We start from the raw sequence: 24,820 nt of genomic DNA, 5'->3' as shown, positions 1-24,820 counted from the left end.
TCTCCCTCTCTCCCTTTCTCTTGCCTCCCTCCCTCCCTCTCTCCCTCTCTTCTCTCTCTGTCTCCCTTTCCCTCCCTCCCTCCCTCCCTTCCTTCTTCTGTCTCTACACATTGCAAATCTGCTCCAGATTAGGCAAGCCCCTGACTGCTGTCTCTAAAGGGAGCAGATTATAATATTGCTTTAAATTATATTAAAAGTGAGCATATTTCTAAGCCCCTCTTGGTGCAAACACAAAGTCCCTGCCATGTTTCCATATTTATTGTCTGGATTTGTGGTCCTACACTTGCTGATCCTCCTACATTGGGAAGCAAATGACAGATGGAAACAGATGGGCTGGCCCAGTGCCTTCCCTACCAGCACGGTCTAGCTCTGCCACGTGAGAAAGGGAAGCCAACTAAAGACATGTCTCTATTATGGAAAGCAGCCCCCCGCCCCCCGGCCCTCTGATGTTATTATACCACAGAATACTTCCAACTGGCCACGTGTGCTAAGGTGGAAAACTGACGAGAGATTGCTGAGAGGCTGAAACTCAAGTTACTCAGAGCTTAGGAGATGAAAATCATCTTTTTAAAAGGTTCTCAAAAGGAGTTGCAACTGGAGCCTCTAGAACAGTGGTTCTCAGTGTTGGCTGGCCATTGGGATCCTTCATGGACCCTTAAGAAAGACTGAAGCCTGCATCCCAACCAAAGAGATTCTGATTTACTTGGCTTCAATCTATTTGAAACTTCCCAAGGTGATTCCAATGTGCATTCATGGCTGAGAACCACTGACCTAGAAGATGGTAGTGAGAAGGTCATGAAGAAAATAGTGGTAAAGCAACTGTATCAAGTAAGAGCCCCAATTAAGTAACTGCAGCTGACCTTATTCATCATTATTCCCTACCAGGAACTATGAAGCACTTGATATGCACTGCCTAATTTAATCTTCACAACAGCTTGAGGAGGAAACCACTATGATTATCCTGTCTTCAGATGACAAAACCGAGGCTCAGAGGACAGGTCAGTGGCTGCATCAGACCCACACCAAAGCTCATGCTCTTAGTGACTTTGCTGGAGAGTCCAGCCAATCCACAGGTGAGGGCTTCTCCTGGGTCCGGTCATGTCAGCCATACCCAGGGCAGTGACTCCCAAAGCAGGTTTTTTCATTCCAAAAGTAATTGGAACCCATAATACAAGGAATATACAATGTGTCGTCTAGAACCTTTGAAAGCAGAGGAACCCATCCTGATTGTAATCTGAATGAGAAAGAGCAAGACACCATTGGCCTTGCCCTTGAAGTAACTTTGCAGAAACAGTTTTGCTGTTAGGTGAGTAGTGGAGGAATGTGCCCAGAATCTACCTTGAAGCGCTCTAGTCTAGAGAGATTTCTGTGTAAAAACGCCACTTCTATAAAGCTCCAGAAGGTGTCCCCACTGCTACATGATCTTAGAAAGGCTGCCAAACAGGTAGGCTGTGAAATCTCCCTTATAATCAGCTTCAAAGCTCTTCAGGAATTCTTTCAAAACAGGATGGTTTTTAAAGTCAATTTCTTTTAATGTCTGGCTTTCAGTAGATGTAGCTAGCTTTGGGAGGATTTTAATTAATATGAAGATGTAGACCAACCAAATGAGCCTTTTTTACGAACATCACTCCATGAACCAAGCGGACACAACCCTGACTTAGGTTCAGATATGCACTGATAGCTTCCGCTGATTTCAGTAGAAGCTGGCTTAGCTCACACTGAATCTCTGCAGGGCTGATGCCTTCCACTGATATTGGAAACATTGGGAAAATGTCTTAAAAAGAATGAAGCTATAACAAGGTGACTAGAGTTCTACAATAACACAAAAGCAGGACAAGAAGTATTATAACACTCACAATTGAAATGAAAAACAGTCCAATTCAGTTATCTATGGGGTAATGGATATGGTAACCCAGGAAATGAGACTAAGCTGAATTGCAAATAGAAGTAGACTGTATGGGCCCTAACATGGAGATAGCTTTTAAGTTAAATATAAAGAGAGCTAAAGGCCTACCCTGCTCCTTAAGTTTCCCTGTGCTTGGCCCTGGGTCTCTTGCAGGTTGACTACAAAGGCAGGAAACTTGTCTCTGGAAGCTCAGATTTCAGAGATGGCAGACAGCCCTCTCATTAGCCTCAGTGGGTAATCTGACGGCCCCCCACCGGTCAGATAAATTAGCTGACCCATCGCAGCAGAAGAGGAGATTCTAGATGAACAGGCTATAGGAGGCCTGGATGATGAAGGCCCTGGGAAGGTTCTGGGGACACCAGAAATGGAGTGTAAAGTGTTCTACTGCTCTCAGGGGACTTCAAATTTACTAACAGTATCCTACTTGTAATGGGGATCATGAGGCACAGACATTGATTTATGCTTCTCAAACTATGTATCTATGTTACAAACACTTTTGCACATACAATGTAGTTTCATAATAATAAAATCATTGCTGACTTTCTGCAGGGGCAGTTTCAGTCAAGTGAGGAGGCCAAAAGTCAGTTTAAATTGGGTTGGGGAATGAATGGAGGCAACCAGGGTACTCTGTTTTCTTCCATTCCCTGGTAGAGAGTTGGTGATTAATGCAAGAGGATTAAGAGATGGGTTTTCTAAGATGTGAAGCACTTGTACTGTAGGCAAAGGAATAGGAAGCTTGAAGATACTGAGAGTGTGAGGAGATTATTGCTAAAGAGGAGAACAGACAGAAAGCTTGGCCTGGAAAGGCAACAGATGCTTTTTTTCTGTACAGTCACTCTCTGCATCCGTGGGTCCTGCATCCAATGATTTAACCAACCAGGAATCAAAAACTTCTGAGAAAAGAAAAACGATAAAACCCAACAACATAACAATAATAATAATAAAAAAAACCAACACATAAAAAACCAATACAATACTGTAACTATTTACATAGATTTACATGAGCTATTATGGGTAATCTAGAGAGGATTTAGAGTATACAGGAGGGTGTTGGAAGGCTATAGACAAATAGAACACCATTTTATACAAGGGACTTGAGCATCTGTGGATTTTGGTATTCTCAAGGGCTCCAACCTTCAGAGAATACCTGAGAGACAACTGTAGATTTAAAAACATTCATGTATTTCTAAAAAGCGAAGGGCTCATCTTCCTCTTGGGTCAGAGGGAAGGAAATGGGGTGGTGAAAGCAACATCCTTAAGAAAAGTAATCACAGGTTGGTCTACAGCCAGAGGAGACCAGAGGGAAGCAAGCCACCAGCAGAGTGAGTTAGGTAGCCTGGAGGGAGAATTCCTGGGAAAGACGATGAAAGGCAGGGCAGATCCAGGAGACACTGTGGAGGAAAAGCTGGTGGAAACACTTGGTATGATCATATTTAATTTTGTCCAATCTGGTGGGTATGTAATGGTGTTTAGTCATAAATGTTTTAATTTCCATTTACAAGATTACTAATAAGGTGGAACATCTTTTTATTCTTTATTGGCCATTCATATCTCTTCTTCAGTGAAATAACAGCTCATTCTTCTCTCCTGGGTTTTATTTAATTGAATTCTGTCTTTTCCTTCAAGGGCATTCTTTATGCAGTATGTAGACTGATCATCTGAAGGCAGTCTGTGTGCCAAAACTGCTCTCTGTTGGTGCCTTGTCTTTGTACTCGTTTAATGGTATCTCTTGATGAAGAAAGTTCTCAACTTCAACATAGAGATTATGGATAGTTTCATTATGATTTTGTGCTTTTTGTCTCTTGTTTAAGAAATTCTGAGGCTAGGTGAGGTGGCTCACACCTGTAATCCCAGTAATTTGGGAGCCCAAGATAGGAGGATTGCGTGAGGCTGGGAGTTTGAGACCAGCCTGGGCAACGTAGTGATACCCTCATCTCTACAAAAAATTTAAAAAGAGCATCAGCCAGGTGTGGTGGTATGTGTTTGTAGTCCCAGCTACTTGGGGGCTGAGGCAGGAGAATCACTTGAGCCTAGGAGTTTGAGGTTGCAATGGGCCATGATCATGCCACCACATTCTAGCCTGGGCAGCAAAGTGAGACCCTGACTGTTTTAAAAAAAATCTTCCTTATTCAGAATCAGAGATAATCAAAGCATTACCCTACATTTTCTTCAAATTAAAAAAATTGACTTATACTTTTCATGTTTATATCTTTAACCCATTTGAAATTAATTTCTTTTTTTCTTTTGAGGCAGAGTCTCACTCTATTGCCCAGGCTGGAGTGCAGTGACACAATCTCGGCTCACTGCAACCTCTGCCTCCTGGGTTCAAGCAATTCTTCTGCCTCAGCCTCCCAAGTAGCGGGGAGTACAGGCACATGCCACCATGCCTGACTAATTTTTGTATTTTTAATAGAGATGGAGTTTCACCATGTTGGCCAGGCTGGTCTCAAACTCCTGACCTTGTGTGACCTGCCTTGGCCTCCCAAAGTGCTGGGATTACAGGCGTGATTTTCTATAGTGTGAGTTTAGGGATCCGTTTATGCTTTTTTTCTATATAGATGACATATTGTTTCTGGATCATTTACTGAATAGGCCATCCCTTCTCCTTTATTCAAATATTTCAATTTTGTCACGTTTCCATACATGTAAGGACCTGTTTCTGGGGTCTTTATTCTGTTCCTTTATTCTATTTGCCTATCTGTGCACAAATACCACACTTTAAACTATTGTATTTTTACAATAAGGCTTGATATCTAGGAGCTTGGGTAGTCTCATCTCTCTTCTATATAAAGTTTAGGATCAACCTGTCAGGATTTTGATTGGAAGTACATTTAAACTATAGATCATTCTGGGGAAAAATGACATCTTTACTGAACTGAGTCTTTTAAATCAATGAAACAAGTATGTCTCACCATTTACTTAGGTCTTCTTTAATGACTTTAAATAAAATTATCATTTATCCATAAATATTATATTTTTATGTTAGATTTATTTCTAAGTACTTTTTTTTTTTTTTTTTTACTGCATTCCATTTTCTATTTGTTGCTGCTATACAGAAATGCAGTTGAGGCTGGGTGCGTTGGCTCATGCCTGTAAGTAATCCCAGCACTTTGGGAGGCCGAGGCAGGTGGATCACCTGAGGTCAGGAGTTTGAGACCAGCCTGACCAACATGGTAAAACCCTGTCTCTATTAAAAATACAAAATTAGCTGGGCGTGGAGGCAGGCACCTGTAATCCTGGCTACTCGAGAGGCTGAGGCAGCAGAATTGCTAGAACCCAGGAGGCGGAGGCTGCAGTGAGCCAAGATTGCGTCATTGCACTCCAGCCCAGGGGACAGGGCGAGACTCCATTTCAAAAAAAAAAAAAAAGTGATGCAATTGAATTTTATAACTTTGTATCAATCCATCCTCCTCACTCAATTCTTTTATTAATTCTAGTAATTTTTCTGTTTATTATTTTGTGTTTTCCATGTAATTATTATATGACTTTTGTTTCTTCCTTTCCAAATCTAGTCTCTTTTATTTACTTTCCTATCTTCCTACACTGGCTAGGATCTTTAGTAAATTGTTGAATAGAAATGGAACTCTTGGCTAGGTGCGGTGGCTCACGCCTGTAATCCCAGCACTTTGGGAGGCTGAGGTAGGCAGATCACCTGAGGTCAGGAGTTCGGGACCAGCCTGGCCAACACGGAGAAATCCTGTCTGTACTAAAAATGCAAAATTAGCCGAGTGTGGTGGCGCATGCCTGTAATCTCAGCTATTTGGGAGACTGAGGCAGGAGAATCACTTGAACCTGGGAGGCAGAGGTTGTGGTGAGCCGAGATCACGCCATTACACTCCAGCCTGGGCAACAAGAGTGAAACTCTGTCTCAAAAGAAAAAAGAAATGGAACTCATCTTATTTTTGATTTTTAAAGGAGATGACTTTAACATGTCTTCCTATTTTAAAAAGTTATCCTTGATCAGGTTAAGGAATTTTCACATGAATAGTTGTTTGGCTCTACTGATTTTTTTCCTTGATTTATTGAGATGATCATATGTTTTTTTCTTCTTTAATAGGGTAGTATAGGAAATTGAATTATTGGATTTGTAATGTTAAACCAACCTTGCATTCCTGGAATAAACTCAACCTCATTATATCTTATCTTTTCATACTTTGCTGGATTCAGTTTGCTAATATTTTGGTGAATGTTTTACATTTATATTTTTGAATTAATGAGTGTGAATGGCCTGAAATCTTTATGTCCCTGACTGGGTTTAATGGATTTTGGTATAAAAATTAAATTAGTTTTATAAAATAAGTTGGGTAATACTGTCTTTTATATTTTTCTCTGAAAAGAGTTTAAGTTTGAAATAATTTATTTCTTAAATCATTGGATGAACTTTTCTGTATCTATCAGGGCTTAGTGGGTTTTTAAAAATGAGGATATTTGAAACTATTTCTTTAATCGTTATAAGACCATTTGGATTTCTTGTTTTAAAAAAGTTAGTTTTGGCAAGTTGTATTGTTCTAAGAATTTATCCATTTTATCTAAGGTTATTCAGAAGTATGTTTTAAAATGTCTAAGCCTGTGTTTTTGTTTACTTGTTTGTTTCCTGTCATCTATTTGCTATTGATTTCTGACAGAACAGACTTTTTGTTGAGATTTGCTTTAAGCCCTAGTACACAGTAATTTTTCTTAACTGTTCCATGGAGCCAGAAGATTTTTTTTAGTGTTCTACATATGTCAATTATATTAAGCCTATTAATGCATTCAAATTGTCTATAAGTGTTGTTCGCTAGGACTTTAAGCAATGATAGAAATATTCTCTATCTGTTATGTCCATTACATAGCCACTAGCCACATGTGGTCATCAAGGACTTGAGAAGTAATTTGGTTTAGATTCCAGCCTCATGGAATTGGTGCCCTTATAAGAAGGGACACCAGAGTGTTCTCTCTCTCCCTTTGCTATGTGATCACATAGTGAGAAGGTGGCTGTCTACAAGTCAGGAGGATAGCCTTTACCAAAACTGACTATGCTGGCACTGTGATCTCAGACTACCAGCCTCCAGAACTGAGAAATAAATATCTCTTGTTTAAGTCACGCACTCTATGGTGTTTTGTTATGGCAGCCTGAGCTCAGTAATATAGTGTAATACATTATACTTAAGTGTAGAAAATTCAACATTGCTTTGTGACTTAACATAATTCTTAAATAGTAATTAGGCATCAGCTAACTCAGCCCTAGCTACAGACGTCTGGGTTCCTCGGAGGAAGCCCAGGAACTGAGGAGGCTGGGAAGAAGGAGAAAGAAGGACTCCTTTACCCTTTCTTTCACTTAGCATCTCTGTTCTGAAGTGATTGACATAAAAAGTGTTCTGCTGTAAAAAGCCAGAACACCACTGTGTTAAATAATACATATATATATGTGTGTGTGTCTATTTAAGAATTTGCTTTATCACCAACCTGATTAATTTATATATCACATGTAATACATCTATTATATTCAATTATAATTATACATATATTTCCAGTTTATCTAAATAAGTGATATTCTTTCTCAAGGAGCAGAGTAAATCTACAGATCTTAGCTATTCAATATTGCCCTTCCTTCAGTGGCAGTGAACCACGCTGTAGGAATGATGTCTAGAAGAAAAAACAATTCCACTCCTATGACACGGGGCTAAACTTGAATTTCCAAACCTGTTAATAGAAGGACAGAGTAAGAGGTTTCAAGCCCTTCTGAACAGATGCAGGATGGCTTCTCCTAGAGCTACCTACTTCCTCCTCTAAAGGATGATCAGTTAGAAGCTGGTAATGAACCTGTGGGCTGAACCTCATGGCAAGACAACAGCCCCACAGGAACAGTCTGCCCAGTATGTGGCAACAAGTAGGGAATACTGCCCTCCTGTGATGGTGTGGTGGCTTCAAGAAAGAGGTCAATGGGAAAGAGTAATAGGAAGTAGGCTTTGCTGCCAACATGCTCCCTGGTGGGGCCTCACCCAGTTAAGGCAAAAACTAAGAGGATCCCTGAGGTTCCTGATGACTCTGGTATGGAGCCAGCCAGGCCAAGGAAATCCTCAGTTCCTCCCTGAATCAGGAACCACTGGCTATCACAGGCAGTTGGGGTGTGATTATCACTAAAAACCCCCTGTAGGGCACAGTCTCAGGATGAGATCCCCCACCTCTAGCAGCTCTCACATTCAGGGACTCAGAATAAGGCTGGAAGCCACCACCCAGAGGCTCCTTCCCTCCACCCTGCACTCAGCCCTCCAGGGGCAGCAGGCGTCTTTTTATCATGCTGGGACTGATCATCTAGCCTGCCCAGCAGACCCCCATCAGTGTTCCCACCAGATTTCTTCACTGGGTAATATTTGCAAGGCTGAAAAGTAGAGGGCAAAGTGCTGAACTGTGTAACAAACAGTAGCTGTGGATTTTTATGAGCCTCTTGTTTTCTCATTCAGCTTATAAACTCTTGATGGGAAAAGACTGTGCTTCCTACTTATCCCCACTTCACCCCTTTCTCTCCCTCTCTCCCTTTCTCTTGCCTCCCTCCCTCCCTCTCTCCCTCTCTTCTCTCTCTGTCTCCCTTTCCCTCCCTCCCTCCCTCCCTTCCTTCCTTCCTTCTTTCCTTCCTTCCTTCCCATTTTTATCTAGTGCTTATTTTGGGTGCTTCCCTTCCCTTATTTGTAAAATCACAATAATAATAGTGTTTCCTAAATAGCTGCCATGTAAATAAGGTTACTGAGAATATGAAGTGGAGCCATCTTTGGAAATGTCTGGCACAGTCACTGCTTATCCACCCACCTTGTTCCCCATGAGCAGTTTCCATGTTTGTCTTTGGGGGCTCATCAATTTCATGCACAGCAATAAGTCTTATTTATCTTTGTAGTCCCCATCGCACATAGCACAGTGTTCATGTAGAGTATTCAGAGAAGGTTGATTTAAAAATAGATATATAGTAATAAGATATACAGAAAAAATGGGCTTTGATATGTCAGTAGAAGGCAGTGGTTAAAACAGGGGCTTTATAGTCAGTCAGTGCAGAAATGGGGTCTTGGACTTCTCAAACGAAGATATAGAAGTGACCAAGAAACATGAAAAAATGTTCATCGTCACTAATCATCAGAGAAATGCAAATCAAAACCACAATGAGATAATGTCTCATACCAGTCAGAATGGCGATTATTAAAAAAATAACATGCTGGTGAGGTGGAGGAAAAAAGGAATGCTTATACATTGTTGGTGGGAATGTAAATTAGTTCAGCCATTGTGAAAGCAGTTTGGGGACTTCTCAAAGAACTTAAAACGGGGCTACCATTTGACCCAGCAATCCCATTACTAGGTACAAACCCAAAGGAATATAAACTATTGTACCAAAAAGACACATGCATTTATATGTTCATTGCAGTGCTACTCACAATAGCAAAGACATGGAATCAATCCAGGTGCCCATCAACAATGGACTGGATAAAGAAAATGTGGTACATAAACACCATGAGTACTATGCATCCATAAATCATGCAGCAACATGGATGTAGCTGGAAGCCATAATCCTACGTGAATTAATGCAGGAACAGAAAACCAAATACTACATGTTCTCACTTATAAGTGGGAGCTAAACACTGAGCACACATGGACATGAATGGGGAACAACAGACACTAGGAACTACTAGAGGGGGTAATAAGGGAGTGGGACGTGGGTTAAAAAAACTACCTGTTGGGTAGTATGCTCAGTACCTGGGTGACAGGATCCATACCCCAAACTTTAGCATCATGCAATATTGCCATGTAACAAATCTGCACATGTATCCCCTGAATTTAAAATCAAAGTTGAAATTATTAACAAAAAGAAATGGGGTCTGGGATCTGCTGTGTGGACTCAGGTACCTGGATCCCTAAAAGCAGGTATTCATCCTCACTCTCTGGGGTTGCTGCATGACATATAATGAGTTAGAATGACGCCTGACATGGTGGGTACTCAATCATTGTTATTGCTATTGGTCAAGATTATGGAAGCTTCCTCTCATTGCTCCCAATAGCTCCATGTTGAAGATTTGGCCATACACATCTGTCTACAGGAAATATTTTCTACTTGGACATATTCTTTGTGCTCTGGAAAGCTGTTAAAAGAGATTTTCCCTAGGTAAAGATGTGAATTGTTCACACTGTACCGATGGTCTTACTCTAAGGCTTCAAAAATAGGCAGGTTGCTTTTCATACAGAAAACAGGAAGGTGCCTGCACAGCTGGTGCTTAGGGCTGCACGGTGACGGGGCTGTTCTGGGAATGAAGTCTGGTTGTGAGTTGCTTTTCCACAGTGCCTGAGGAGTAAAACAGCTTATCATGTTTCAGGGCATTGGTAAGGTGGTCTTGTTCCTCAAATACCCTTCCATACAGGTGGCACCTAATTTCATAATTAGATGTCCATCTCTTTGGCTTAGGACTAGCAAGGGAAATGCAATGGGCCTGATCAGTCATGAAGGTGGAATCTTGGTTCTTTGCTGCCCAGTATCCACTTGCCTTTCTCTGGTCGGGTACCTTCCATTTCCCTCTGGGAACTAGCCTATCTCTGACACTCAGCCTGGCTCAGGAGTAGCAGTGAGTTCCCCAGACCATAGTTGAGGGACATAGGATTCGACCAGAGCCAGTGAGTTACAGCAAAACCTTTCCCAGGACTGTACTTCCTCCCACTAGACTGGAACCTGACATATGAAGAGCTGGAGCTGCTGAGTCATCTTGCAACCATGTGCGTATAGGACCTGACTGAGAATGGAGGAAATATGGCAGAGGGCAGAACCGAGGGATGATGGAGGAGACACTAGGTGCAGGTGATGTTATTCAAGTCCTGGATCAAGCTGTGCCTGAGCCTGAACCTAGACTTTCCAGATGCATGAACCAACACTTTCTGTTTTTGTTTTTCTTTTTTTTTTTTTGTAAGTTGGAGTCAGGATTACTATTGCTTACAATCAAAGGCTTCTAATGATATGGTCATTAATAGAGGATCCATTTTTAAAAGGTTGCTTGGTGTGGAAGAGAGTAAAGGGAGCACAAGAACTCAATGCTGGTAATTTTGGAGGCTCTGAGTAGGTGGGATAAGGGACATCCTCAAGATGTCAATGTTTAAATCCTTGGAACCTGTGAATGTTACTTTACATGGCAAAAGGGACTTTGCAGATGTGATTAAGTTGAGGATCTAGAGGAGGGGTGATCATTCTGGAATATATGAGTCAGTCCAATGATCTAACCACAGGTGCCCTTATATGAGGGAGGCAGAGGGCCATGCTCCTCCAGAGAGGGGAGAAGGGGATGCTAGGCAGTAGGCTTTGAAGGTGGAGGAAAGGCCAGAGACTAGGAATGCAAAGAATGAAAGGAACAAAGCTCTGGAAGTCAGCAAAGGCAGGGGATTTTCCCTGCAGCTTCCAGAGGGAGCAGAGAGAGAATGACCCTGTCCATACCTTGGTTCTGGCCCAGTGAAACTGATTTCAGACTTACGGCCTCCAGAACAGGAAGAGAAGAGATCTGTGTTGTTCCAATGGCCCCAGCTTGTGGTGATCTGTTGCAGCAGCCACAGGAAGTTGCTAGGGGGAGGGCCCCATTCCCACTGGGCTCACTCTTGGGGCTATAAGTCTGTCATCCTGGCTCCGACACAGTAGGGAGAGAGTCAGGGAAGAAAGGGGGCTGAGGGGGGCAGAAAATGGACTGTGGCCCCGATTCTGTTTCCCCTTCGTGACCCTTTTCCCCCTCCTCAGGGCTGTCTTCCTTCTGGCCCCAAGGTTAAATGCTTACTTTTGGCTCCAAGCCAAACTTTTCTCTGGTAGTGAAAAAGAAAAACGCAAATACTCGAGCTCACAGCGTTCTGAGAGGTACAGAGCTGGTGAGGGAGAGAGGGATGTTTATAGAAGGGACAAAAGCTTAGATCAGTGAGAGGCACCTGCAGCCCTTGGACCCTGTGAGGCTTCCCCACATCCTGAAATGGCCTCAGACTGATTGTGGGAGAAACTATCTCAAAGCTGCCTCTGGGGTGCTCAAATATGGCCTGGTATCAACATCAGAGAGGCACCCATCTCCTCAATTTCTTCAATAACAAAGTGGCTGTTAGCATCCTCACCACATTCCTCTGTGGAAGGCACCATTATTATCCTCCTTCATTTCACACAAGAGCCGAGGTTCAGGAAGGCTCAGCCACCCAGCAGGGTCACATGGGGCAGGTGGCTGAGCCAAAGTCTGACACGGACACCAACACCCTGAACTACCTGGGGACAGCTGTGGTTTAAGAGTACTTAGTGCCTGCCCTTGTGGGGTTCAATAAAACAATGCTTATTCTGAAAGAAAAAAATAATCACATTTTCCCTAAACGTTTTTATTTTCTTATTGGGCCCTTGGGCAGAGCAAGGAACTGCCTCTAAGCCAAGGTCTGGCCTTATCTGGCTAGAGAGAGGAGTGATAGGTAGGGAGGGGAGGCCTACCTGGCCCTGGCCCCCTTGAGCCACACACAGGCCACGGTGAAGTTTGGCTAACGCCTGGCTTTGGCCTTGATTAATGCAGCCTGGTATAAGGAAAGGATTTTCTACCGTTTGTTGGAAGTAAAAGGAATCTGGGTCCATCTGTGGTTGTCTAAGGACCCCAGAGCTCCTATAGGAGGACCTGTAGGAGGCCCTATAGGATTCTGGGGCTGCTTCACTTAGCAGCATTTGGTACAAAGGAAGGCACCCTTAGAGAACCTAAAAACAGCCACCAATTTGGGAGTGCTTGGCATGTCTCAGGGACATATGCATGTTATAGATACACTTCATTTAATCCTCACAGCAACTCTTTTAGACTACCATTCTACAGGTGAGTCAACCGCGGCACAAGGTCACATGGCTAGGAGCACAGTGCTTGGATTCTAACTAGCCACGTCTGACTCTGCAGCCTAGGACCCCAACTACCACTAACACACCACATCTTAGAAAAGTTCCACTTTTGGACTAGGAACAGTAGCTCACACTTGTAATCCCGGCACTTCGGGAGACTGAGGTAGGAGGATCACTTGAGCCTAGGAGTTTGAGACCAGCCTGGGAAACATAGCAAGACCCTGTCTCTACAAAACAAACAAACAAACAAACAAAAAACCAGAAATTAGTCAGGTATAATGGTGCATGCCTGTAGTCCCAGCTACAGTAGTCCTTGGCTTGAGCCCAGGAGTTTAAAGCTGTGGTGAACCAAGATTGTGCCACTGCACTCCAGCCTGGGTGACAGAGTGAGACTTTGTTTAAAAAAAAAAATCCACTTTTGAAGCAACAGAAATTGAGGAATGATGAAGACACAGATGGAAGCATCCAGAAAATGAGGCTCTTCCTCCAGCCTCCTTCCAGGGCTTCCACCCTCCTCTTCCAGTCTCCATATTGGCTGGCTGGTGCTCATCATAGAAAAATCAATGTGAGAATAACATGTTCCTTTGCTGCATGACTTGGCTCCCCTTAGGCCTTTGTATTCGATTTATTTACAATCTGATTCAGAAACGAAAAGCCAAAGCTGTCCGTGGAGACCACTTGGCCCACATGTTCTAGGTTCTAGTGCAGCCTCAGCTCCCCCGCTCTGAGACTGGGTAGAGATGCCAGCCAAGCCAGAGGCTGCTCGGCTCCCTGAGGGTTGGCTCTCTAGTCTGGCCTCTTAAAGGTAAAAGCTGGTTCAAGTGCACTGTTTCCTTGCGCTTCTCTTTCACACAGGTGCCATGAAGCATTGTGTTCTTATCAAGCCGATCAGTTAGATCGAAGAGATGGACCTAATAAAAGGGTGGCTCCTGCAGCAACGGCTCTGTGGGCATGAATGCCCAGCCCTGGCACTTCATGCCAGCTTTCTCATTACATGCAGATGTGGGAGGGGGGAGACTGCCATCCACCATGGTTGACCCAGGTTCCTGTCACGGGCACAAACTCATAGGCTTCAAAGGCAAGGACTGTCTTTTCCTCTTACCGAGGACTTATTTAGCATGCATGTCCATTTTACTTCTTTCTTTGTTCTTAGATGTGACATGAGGGCCAACTTGGGGAAAAAATGTGTGCTCAAACAAGAGGGATGCTTTAAATAGATGAGTGAGAATTGCCTACAAAGTCACATGCACACACATGCATGCACACGCACCGCAGATGTATTGTGTTGTGAAGGAACATGAGAGTGTCTAGGCAACCTCAGACCTGCCTGATAAAAGAAAAAGAAAACCCTCTCTTACACTTCTGTTTCTTTTGCTGACTGTAAGGCTTAGAAGAATCCTAACTGGATAAGAAAGGTTAGTGTTGGTGTAGATCTGATAAAAGTGACCTTTAGTCAGAGTGGTTTATGTTTTTCAGACGTCCTACACAGACACAGTCTGTCTGGAAACCAGGTGGCTTTTTTTTTCTCTTTTTGTCTATTCTAGGTGACATTTATGCCTGGAACCTTTCTATTTGGCGGGTGCCAGGAAGCTGAGAGAGAGGAATCTCAAGCCAGGTATGAAATGATCTCCTTCTCTCTACAAATACCAAGGTGGGAGCAGCTGATTCACCAAGAAACACCCTTTGAGGATGTACTCTGTGCTGGGGACTGTGCTGGGCTCTGGGGCTCCAGAGGTGACAGGGCAGGTGTGCTTGCTGGCCTCACAGGGATTAAGAGATGCTGGGAAGATGGACACTGAGCCATAAGTAGAGGCGTGATGTGAATCACCAAGGAGATGGGGGTACCAATGTCCATGATAGGGGCTCTGGCCTAAGGATGGGTCTTGGAGAAAGTTTTCCTGCAGAAGGATGGTGAAGCTGAAGTCTGAAGAAGGGGCAGGGACAGGTAGGTAGGGCTGGGGAGGAGCTTCCAGCAAAGAAGGGGGCAGTTGTACAGGAACAGCACTGGGCAGGACAGAGGCCGGTGTGTTGGGTAAACAGAAAGGTCGGTGCCAGAAGAAGAGAGCAAAACTGGAGTGGAACGCAGGGACCAGCACATGCTGAGCCTTGTAGAACAGAGTACTCTGTACTTGATTCCAAGAAGCACGGGTAGTTATGAAAGGCTTAACGCCATGGCAGTGTCATGGCTCCTGAGGGGAGGAGGAGCTCTGGTGCATGCATGGAAGCAGAAAGCCCAGGCAGGGCTATGACCATGGTCCCGGCAACAGGCAACGGTGGCTTGAGCCAGGGTAACAGCAGTGGAAATGGGAATGAGGTTTTCAGAAGGCAGAATAGGTAGAAGTTGGTGGTGGATTTGATGGGGTGGGTGGGGTTAGAGAGAGGAAGAAATCCTAATGCCTCCCAGGAGAGCAGTGATGTCATTTACTGGGACAGGATGCTCTAGAGGAGAGTTGGAGGGTGGCAGGGAGGGAACAGAGCTTATGTGGAACACATTAGGCATAGATCACCTGGGAGGCATCCAAGGGATGTCCAAGAGGAGATGTCAAGAAGGCAACAGACTTGAAACTCAGCAGAGGGGGCTTGGTGAAGATAGGCACTGGGAAGCCTCGGCAAAAGAAGCTGACTGGAGCTATGGGGGCGCGTCAATTTCTAGGAAGAGGAGAAAGCCTAGGATGGAGCCCTCCATCCTTCTACTCCAGCGGATTTGTTGCTGGCAGAGAACTGAGAAGTTGTTGAGGGGACAAGAGGAAAAGCAGGTGAATACAGTGTTCTGCAAGCCGAGAAAGGAATGTATTTCAGGAAAGTGGGGTTGGTCGCTGTGCTGAATGCTGCTAAGTGTTATCTTTCTGAAAAAACCTCTGTCACCTTCTTGATTACAAATCTCATCATTACCTCCAAGAAAGAGCGTTAATTCCTTCTGGAATACCAGGCCTCTCACACAGTTCTGCCAATATGCCTCTCCACACTCATCTCCCATAACTTCTCCCACCCAGTGAGGTCTGCCCACCAGCCACGCTGACATACCCTCTGCCAACACCATGGTAGGAGCGTGTCATTTGCTCTCCAGCATCGATTCTCCCTCTGTCAGTTTTTGTTTGGTGATCTACCCCATTCCCACCCTCTCCAGTCCATCTGGTTCTGAGATCATGATTCACAGCCTTTGGTGTGGGGCATGTGGCCAGGTCAACCATGATGAGTGCATCACCCTCCCCTGACAGTGACTGATGAGGAGTGGCGACAGAAATGTGACTCAGTTGGTCTGATCAGAGTGAATCTCCTGGAAGTTGTGGGAGAAAGACCTCATATTGTTTTCCAGTGGATCAGAGTATAAAAGGACATGGCCCCAGCAGTTCAGGCAGCCACTGGGTGATTAGGAGAGAAAAGCTAATCTGGGAATGAGGTTAACACATGAAACTGAGCAGAGGTGAGAGGCAGAGAACCTGGCTCCAATGATGACATTGTATGATCCTCGCTTTAAGCCAGGCCAGAAGCCAAAGTGAATCTGGAATTTTGAGTTGTGAAAACCAAAGAATTTCCTTTCCTTTAATTTTTGCTTAGGGTCAGGTTTTCAATGACTTGCAACAGAGTGAACACATGAATTCTAACTAATAGATAACATGCTTTTCCTGTTACTCAGAATGTCTTCCTGCCTCTCCATCTGGAACATTTAACTGTGGCTCCTCAGCGTAGCCTTTTCTGACTTCCCTGGGCACAGGCCTCCCACCCACAGAGCCCAGCATGGCCACAAGTCCACTTTGGTACACGTCTGCTTTCCCCACTGGCCTGAGGACAGGGGTCACGTCTTGTTCACTTTTATATTGCCGATTCCTCAATATGTGGCTCACAGTAATCACTTATTAAATGTTTTCTGACTGACTCTCTGATTGAATAAATGAAAGAACGAACAAGTTATAAGCAGAGGCTCAATATCAAGACATAGGAAGATACTGAAGAAAGAGAAAAATGGTTAAATAAATGCTTAAACCAATGAAAAATTAAGTGTATCATCTTCAGCAGTGGCCAAGTACATTTTCAAAATTTCATCCCTTTAATTATGAAAGTAGCCTCTCAAAAATAAAAAAATAAATGAAACATGTCCTTGCTCCCAGATGGAATAAACTCATTTAGCTATGTTACATCAGAATCACTTCACAAAATCTGGTATTTGAAGTGCATTAGGTTGGGTTGGCTGATTTTCCCATAATTATATTAAATGTTCACCATCTACAGAATTTTATTCCAAACCCAAACAGTCCCTGGCACTTAATGAGCAGACTCCAATGCTCAGGCCCAGGACTGGCTGCCAGCTTCAATGCTTCTTCAATGCTTCGCTAGGTCATTGTTAGATGTCTACGGAAGACATTCAGAGCGAGCCATCATTACCGTGGTAACAAGTGCAGGAGAGAAAAGGGTGACTGTCATACATAAGATGAGGATTATGCCGGGCGCGGTGGCTCAAGCCTGTAATCCCAGCACTTTGGGAGGCCGAGATGGGTGGATCACGAGGTCAGGAGATCGAGACCATCCTGGCTAACACGGTGAAACCCCGTCTCTACTAAAAAATACAAAAAACTAGCCGGGCGAGGTGGCGGGCGCCTGTAGTCCCAGCTACTTGGGAGGCTGAGGCAGGAGAATGGCATAAACCTGGGAGGCGGAGCTTGCAGTGAGCTGAGATCTGGCCACTGCACTCCAGCCCGGGCGACAGAGCAAGACTCCGTCTCAAAAAAAAAAAAAAAAAAAAAAAAAAAAGATGAGGATTATGGACAGGAAGCACTGACAAACCCCTAAGGAAACAACACAAGGTTTCCTCAGTTAAGAATGGCCGTTCAATATTCACATGCTAAAAACTGAGTGTCACAGCATCTAATAAGGAAATATATAAAGCCCATTAGTTCTGGTTGCCAACCAAGAAGAAAATGCAGCAATTGCTGCCTCCCACTATTTTATAATTATGTGTATGTCTATACATATACATAAATGAATCAGAACAGAAACCCATTGAAATATGTAAAACAGGCAACATGGAGCTCAGTGTTGCACATACTCAATGTGGGGTCCTACTCAGTCTGTGCTTTGAGTTTGAAATGCTTTTCAAGAAAATTCAACAGCAACAAAACCAAAAATAAACAAGTGTGACCACATCAAACTAAGAAGCTTCTGCACAGCAAAGGAAAGAATAGAATGAAAATTCAAACTATGGAAAGGGAGAAAATATTTGCAAACCAGATATCTGATAGGGTGTTAATCTCCAAAATATATAAGAACTCCTACAACTCAATAGCAAAAAAAACCACTAATAACCTAATTTAAAAATGGGCTAAGGACTTAAATAGACATTTCTCCAGAGAAGATCAACAAATGGCAACAGGTATAGAAAAAATGTTCAATATCATTAAATATCGGGGAAATGCAAATAAAAATCCCAGTGAGATATCACCTCACACCTGTTAGGATGCCTGTTACTAAAGAAACGACAGACAAGTGTTGGTGAGGATGCGGAGAAACTGAAACCCTGGCACACTGTTACTGGGAATGCAAAATGGTGCAGCCACTATGAAAAACAGCATGGAAGTTCCTTAAAAAATTAAAAATAAAACTACCATGTGATTCTGCAATCCCACTTCTGGGTATTTATCCAAGAATTGAAATCAGAATCTCAGAGTGACATTAGCACTCTCATGTTCATTGCAGCAATATTCACAATAGCCAAGATGTAGAAACAAGCTAAATGTCCATCAACAGGTAGATGGATAAAGAAAATTTGTTATATACATACAAGGGGCTAGAATTTTGTTCAACCTCAAAAAAGAATGAAATTCTGCAATATGCAATGACATGGATGAACCTTGAGGACATTGTGCTCAATGAAATAAGCCAGTCATAGAAAGATACTGCATGATATGGTTTGGCTCTTTGTCCTCACCCAAATCTCATCTCGAAATGTAATCCCCACGTGCTGAGGGAGGGACCTGACGAGAGGCGACTGAATCACGCAGGTGGTTTCCCCCATGCTGTTCTCGTGATAGTGAGTGAGTTCTCATGAAATCCGATGGTTTAAAAGTGTTTGGCAGGGCTGGGTGCGGTGGCCCACACCTGTAATTCCAGCACCTTGGGAGGCTGAGATGGGTGGATTATCTGTGGTCAAGAGTTCAAGACCAGCCTGGCCAACATGGTGAAACCCCATTTCTACTAAAGATACCAAAAAAAAGAAAAAAAAAAAGAAAAAAAAAAAGCCAGGCACCTGTAATCCCAGCTACGTGGGAGGCTGAGGCAAGAGAATCGCTTGAACCTGGGAGGCAGAGGTTGCAGTGAACCTAGATAGCGCCATTGCACTCCAGCCTGGGTGACAAGAGCAAAACTCTGTCTCAAAAAAAAAAAAGTGTTTGGCAGTTCCCCTCTCACTTGCTGTCTCTCCTGCCATCATGAAAGATATGCCTTGCTTCCCCTTCACCTTCTGCCATGACTGTAAATTTCCTGAGGCCTCCCCGGCAATGTAGAACTGTGAGTCAATTAAAACTTTTTTCTTCACAAATTACTCATTCTCAGGCAGATCTTTATAACAGTATGAAAACAGACTAATATACTGCATGATCTCACTTATATGAGGTAGCTAAAATAGTTAATAAAATCAAATAATAGAATAGTGATTGCAGGGGCTGGGGAGAAAGGAGAATGGGCAACAAGCATACAGCTTCAGTGTAGCAAGATAAGTTCTAGAAATCTGGTTTACTTATAGTCAATAATACTGTATTGTACACTTAAAAATTTGTTAAGTTGTATATATATATTATCATAATAAAATAATAATTTAAAAAATTCTACAAGGACTTTATTTTTTTAGTGATGAATTTCTTTTTTTTTTTTTTTTGAGACGGAGTCTCGCTCTGTCACCCGGGCTGGAGTGCAGTGGCGTGATCTCGGCTCACTGCAAGCTCCGCCTCTTGGGTTCATGCCATTCTCCTGCCTCAGCCTCCCGAGTAGCTGGGACTACAGGCGCCCGCCACCTCGCCCGGCTAGATTTTTGTAGAGACGGGGTTTCACCGTGTTAGCCAGGATGGTCTCGATCTCCTGACCTCGTGATCTGCCCGTCTCGGCCTCCCAAAGTGCTGGGATTACAGGCTTGAGCCACCGCGCCCGGCCTTTCGTGATGAATTTCTAATGATCTTATCACTAGATTCAAAATTAAAGTGGGCTTATGGATATTGCTTTGTTAATTCAGTGGTGATTGGGACTTTCAAAGATGTTTTATCTATGTTTCCTGTTAGCAAATCTAGATGGATTGTGATTTTAAGCTCCTTGTTAATTCTGTCAGTAATTAGTGGTCAAAATGGAAAATATTCATGAGTGGCCAGTATATGGAAAATAGAAAACCCCGTGAAAAGCCTGAAAGAGAAAACAAATGAAAAGCAGAGTTCTGTGAGAGTTCTGCACTAGGGGTACCTTATCTGATTTTCCTCATCATTCACCAAGAAGAACCAGCGAAACTTCACAACCAAGGGGCTGCAGTTGGTGATGGTAACGTAGCGAATGAGCTCAGTATCGTTCAGGATGCAGCCAAAATCCAGCTCCATCGTCTCAAAGCTGAGGTTGGGGTAATGCACTTCTCCGCGCAGGTCCAGGCTGTCTATCTGAGGGTGTTCCACATACTTAATTGCTAGAATTTCTTCTGCCACCCAGTTGTTCAGATCGTTTCTGTAGGAGGGGTCAAACTTGATCAGCAGGTTTTTTTCTTCATCAATTTCCAGTTTAATAGGCTACAAACAAGATAATAGGGAAATTACTAACTTTTGTACTATGCATTTCCACCCTGGTACATGAAACAGGACAGCCAGGTATTTACACATACACATTACATGTATTTATGCACACACATACACACATATTAGTATGAAAACCATACATATACACATTCATATGTAAACAGCTACTGCATCTAAGTATAGATACCTACATATATGGATACACATTTTATTAGTTGAAAATGAAAGCAATGAAAATCTGGAATTATTTAAAGGAAGAGATTTTGATGAGTGTTATATGGGGTTATAAGAATTGAGGAGTTGTAAACGAAAAGTCTACAATGAATAACTATTATAAAATATTCTTAACTAAAAATAAATCTGTTGTGAAATGCCCTTAGGCAAGTGGGAAAAATTATTTGCTTAAGAAATTTTTAAAAGGGTTTTCTAAAGCACTGGGGGGGTGGGGGTGGGGGGGCTCTGTAGAGAGTGACCCAGAAGGGGACAGATTAGGTAATTTAATTTCTTTTCCAATGTCAGCAATCCTAACTTTTAAGCACAGTGTCATCCACTTTCTGCTGTTTTCTATTCCACTTAAAATGACAGTCCAGAGCTGTACAGCATTGGTTCAGTACATTTTATTTGTTCTTTTCTGTCTTTGATTCCAATCCCTATGTGTTCCTTGATGCCAGTGTCTGCAGTAACACCTTCCCGTAGAAAGGCTGGCTATGAGTTGGCTTTTTTAGGCATTGCTCAATTCCCACATTTAATGGGCATGAAAGCCACCTCATGGTTTTGCAGCAAGTGCCCTGAGGCAGTCGGGAAGAATGAACAGAGGAATGAATCTGTTTTCCGTGCGCCTCATCTTTCCAGTGGGCTTAAAGGATTCTGGTATTTAACTGTACATTTAATGACATGATTAGATGGTTTTGGATGATAAAGCCACTCACTTCATTCAACAATCAGAGAGAGAGTAATGACTCTTCAGCACTGGCCTAATCCCAGCTGAAAGCCAGGCCAGCCACCTGGCCTTTGATCTTACCACTGGCACAAGGGGCTGGGCATAAGTTAGGACCCACCCCTGTAATCATGGCATCTGCAGCACTCGGTATCGCCACGCTTCATGTTTACATGTTTTGAAGATTGACTTAATTTTTTTTTCAGGGAAATGACATTATTTCTTTGTAGAAGTGATACAAAAATTTACATTATATATAAAAGTACAAAGAAGAAATGAGAAATTTATCTCATATTTCACAATACATTATTTCTCAGAGTTATCATTTGGTACATGTTAGTTCAGATGTGAGAGAGGAATAATAGGATTTTACAAAAATGGAATTAGACTACATTATTTTCTAAAAAACATCATGTTTGAATTTTTTCTCAAAAAAAAATTTGAAGAAATGTTTCATATACAAGGGATATTAATTCCTAAGATTAAAGGCTCTGGAGCTAGAGTAGTTAGGTCCAAATCCTGGTTCTGCCACTTACTAGCTGTGAAACCTTGGGCAAAATACCGGGCCTCCGTTTCTCCATCTGTAAAACAAGGGTAACAATAGTACCTGCCTCTTCTTATGAGGATATAATTGGTTAATGTATATGTGAGGTGTTTCAGGGCAGTGCCCTGCACATAGTGCAAGGTATTTAAATGGTAGCTATTACTATTATCCCTTCACAATAAAGGAAAGAGATGGCTAAATGTTAAGCAGTTTCAACTTTAGACAACCTCTTATTGACACCTGGCTGTCAAAGGGAATGAAATCAGCCGGGCATGGTGGCTCACACCTGTAATCCCAGCACTTTGGGAGGCCGAGGTGGGTGGATCATGAGGTCAGGAGTTCAAGACTAGCCTGGCCAAGATGGTGAAACCCCATCTCTACTAAAAATACAAAGATTAGCCGGACGTGGTGGCAGGCACCTGTAACCCTACTTACTCAGGAGGCTGAGGGAGAGAATTGCTTGAACCCGGGAGGTGGAGGTTGCAGTGAGCTGAGATTGCGCCACTGCACTCCAGCCTGGGTGAGAGAGCGAGACTCTGTCTCAAAAAGGAAAAGGAATAAAATCAGTACACCCATGCTTCCCTCACCTCCCAGTTTTAATTGGCTATAGTGAATTTTAAAAGCTAAGGTTTAAAACATTCTGCTCTGAAATTCTGTCAAAGTTGTGTAGTCTCAGTTCCACAGTTAACTGGATTGAGTCCTCCTATCCGTCTTTTCCTCAGTTTTTTTCATGCCTGAGTACCTTATTTTGATTCTTTTAGATGACCGCATGTCATTGGCAAATTAGTTTTCCAACAGGGGTGCATGAGTGTGGAATTCAAAGATGCAAGGGAATGCTGAATACAGCACTCATGCACCCGTTGGAAAAACTTAATTTGCCGAAGACATGCGATCATCTAGAAGAATCAAATAAAATGCTCAGGTATGAAAACATTTCCTTGCATCTTGAGCATCCCTGTCTGTTATCTTTACACTCAAAGTGTCTGTTACCTTTACACTTAAATAGTATCAAAGGATACTTTAGCTAGTTATAAACTTCTTGAGTCAACTTTCCTTCCCTCAAAACTCTGTAGTCATTGTTCTGTTGCCATGTGGCATTAAAGTGTAAGGCTGAGGTTAGTCCAATATCTTCCCTTGATTGGTCTCTTATGCTTAGATGCCATAGAATTCCTTGGTTGTCAATAAGTCCCGTAACTTCACTAAAATATGTCTCACTCTTGAATATTCCATATCATTTTGTCCCTGGACAAGGTGAGGCCTTGTTTCTAAAAATATTTATATCACTTTGTCCCTGGACAAGGTGAAGCCTTATTTCTAAACATCTTTAAAAAATATTTCATTGATATTTTGGATAGACAGAACAATGAAAAGCAAGTTGATTTTGTGCCCATCTCCCCATCTCTTACCTAAGCCAAAGTTTCCCTCCCCTGAGGAAACCAAGGTGAAAAGTATCTCATTTACCCTTGCAGAGATATTCTATGAACATAATATCATATTTATATATATTCTTTTATTTTTTTGCATATGATAGCATATCACGTACACTGTTCTATAGTTCACTTTTCTCACTGGAAGATCACTCAATATCAGTGCATATGAAGCTGCTTCGTTCTTTTTAATAGCAGCATTTCATTCCATCATATTATTCTGCCACCGTTTATTTAACCAATGTGCTACTGACGGATATTAGTTCCCAATCTTTTGCTCTTATAATCAACACTGCAGTTTTATCCTTGTATATAAGTCATATTGTATATTGTGTTTATGTCTGCAGAATAAATTCCCAGGAATGAAATTTCCAGGTCAAATGGTATGAGCATTTAAATTCTTGATAGCTACCACCATATTGCCTTCCAATGTACGACATACACCGTCCGGCGCGGCAAGAGACTGTTTCCACACGCCCTTCCAAAACACAGCACTAGCCGATTTTTGCTCTTTGCCAGTCTGATAGGTTAAAAAATGTATTTCATGGTCATTTTAGTTTGTATTTTCATTCATGTGAATAAAGTTGAGCATATTTTCACGTTTAAAAGCTATTTTATTTTCCCTTTTGTCAACCCCTGCTCTTTTCTTTTGTCTGTTTTTCTGTTTGATTGTTAGTATTTTTCTTGTTGGTTTGAAGAAGCTCTTTATTTTTTAAATTATGTGTGTGGTTTTATTAAAATTATACGTGCAAATGATATAAAGTGAAACTGTACTATAGGAGTTATTATAAAAAACAGTAGTTCCTGACCCACCGTGTCATTCCACCAACTCAGAGGCCACTGTTTCTCAATTCTCATAGCAGGGTTTGTCTTGGAAATAATTTCCTTAGGCAGAGAGGTGGCCATCAAGCTGTGGACACACCCAGATATCCGAATGTGGAGTGAGGAGGGCTTATTCTAGGGTGTCAATACTGGCAACATTAGAAGCGCTAGATTTCCCCAGACATTTTAACCAATTTCTTTGGAGAAGAGCACTATTTTTTTTTTCTTAAGATAAAAGCCAGCTGTCCATGCTTCCTGAATGGGGCCTGGTACACACAGAATCCCTATAATTGTTGCCCTCTTCTCATAATTGTTGCCTGTGATCCTGGAGCTACTCCAGACCACTGGGCAAAACAACTCCTTCATCTTTTATGACTTCATTTGAACGTTTTCTGGGACGCAGATTTTTTGTGTCTTCTTTTCAACCCGCTCCCAACCTCATTCTATCTTCCAGAAGTTGGCTTCAATCTCTCATTATTTGGTGATGCCCATCCTCCTCCCCCTTTATATTATTGCTCTGGCTTCCTTCTCTTTTGAAATTTCTATGTTTATCCTAGTACGATCTCAGAAGGGGCTGGGCACAGTGGCTC

The 24,820-nt window shown here is 42.6% G+C and overlaps 1 protein-coding gene across 1 annotated transcript in view; it reads right to left on the bottom strand.

Annotated features, from left to right (window-relative positions):
* HYDIN (HYDIN, axonemal central pair apparatus protein) overlaps nucleotides 1–24,820 on the bottom strand; it is a 434,530-nt gene that overhangs the window by 194,785 nt on the left and 214,925 nt on the right. Inside the window, exon 24 of the mRNA XM_011962106.1 lies at nucleotides 20,181–20,494. Within this exon, the coding sequence (XP_011817496.1) occupies nucleotides 20,181–20,494 (314 nt within the window). The remainder of the gene's footprint in view (nucleotides 1–20,180; nucleotides 20,495–24,820) is intronic.

The sequence above is a fragment of the Colobus angolensis genome, unplaced genomic scaffold (genome assembly GCF_000951035.1).
Source record: "Colobus angolensis palliatus isolate OR3802 unplaced genomic scaffold, Cang.pa_1.0 Scaffold116, whole genome shotgun sequence".
In the NCBI taxonomy this organism is placed as follows: Eukaryota; Metazoa; Chordata; class Mammalia; order Primates; family Cercopithecidae; genus Colobus; species Colobus angolensis.
Note: the sequence above shows the minus strand (reverse complement) of the source record. Positions and strands in the feature narration are given on the sequence as shown.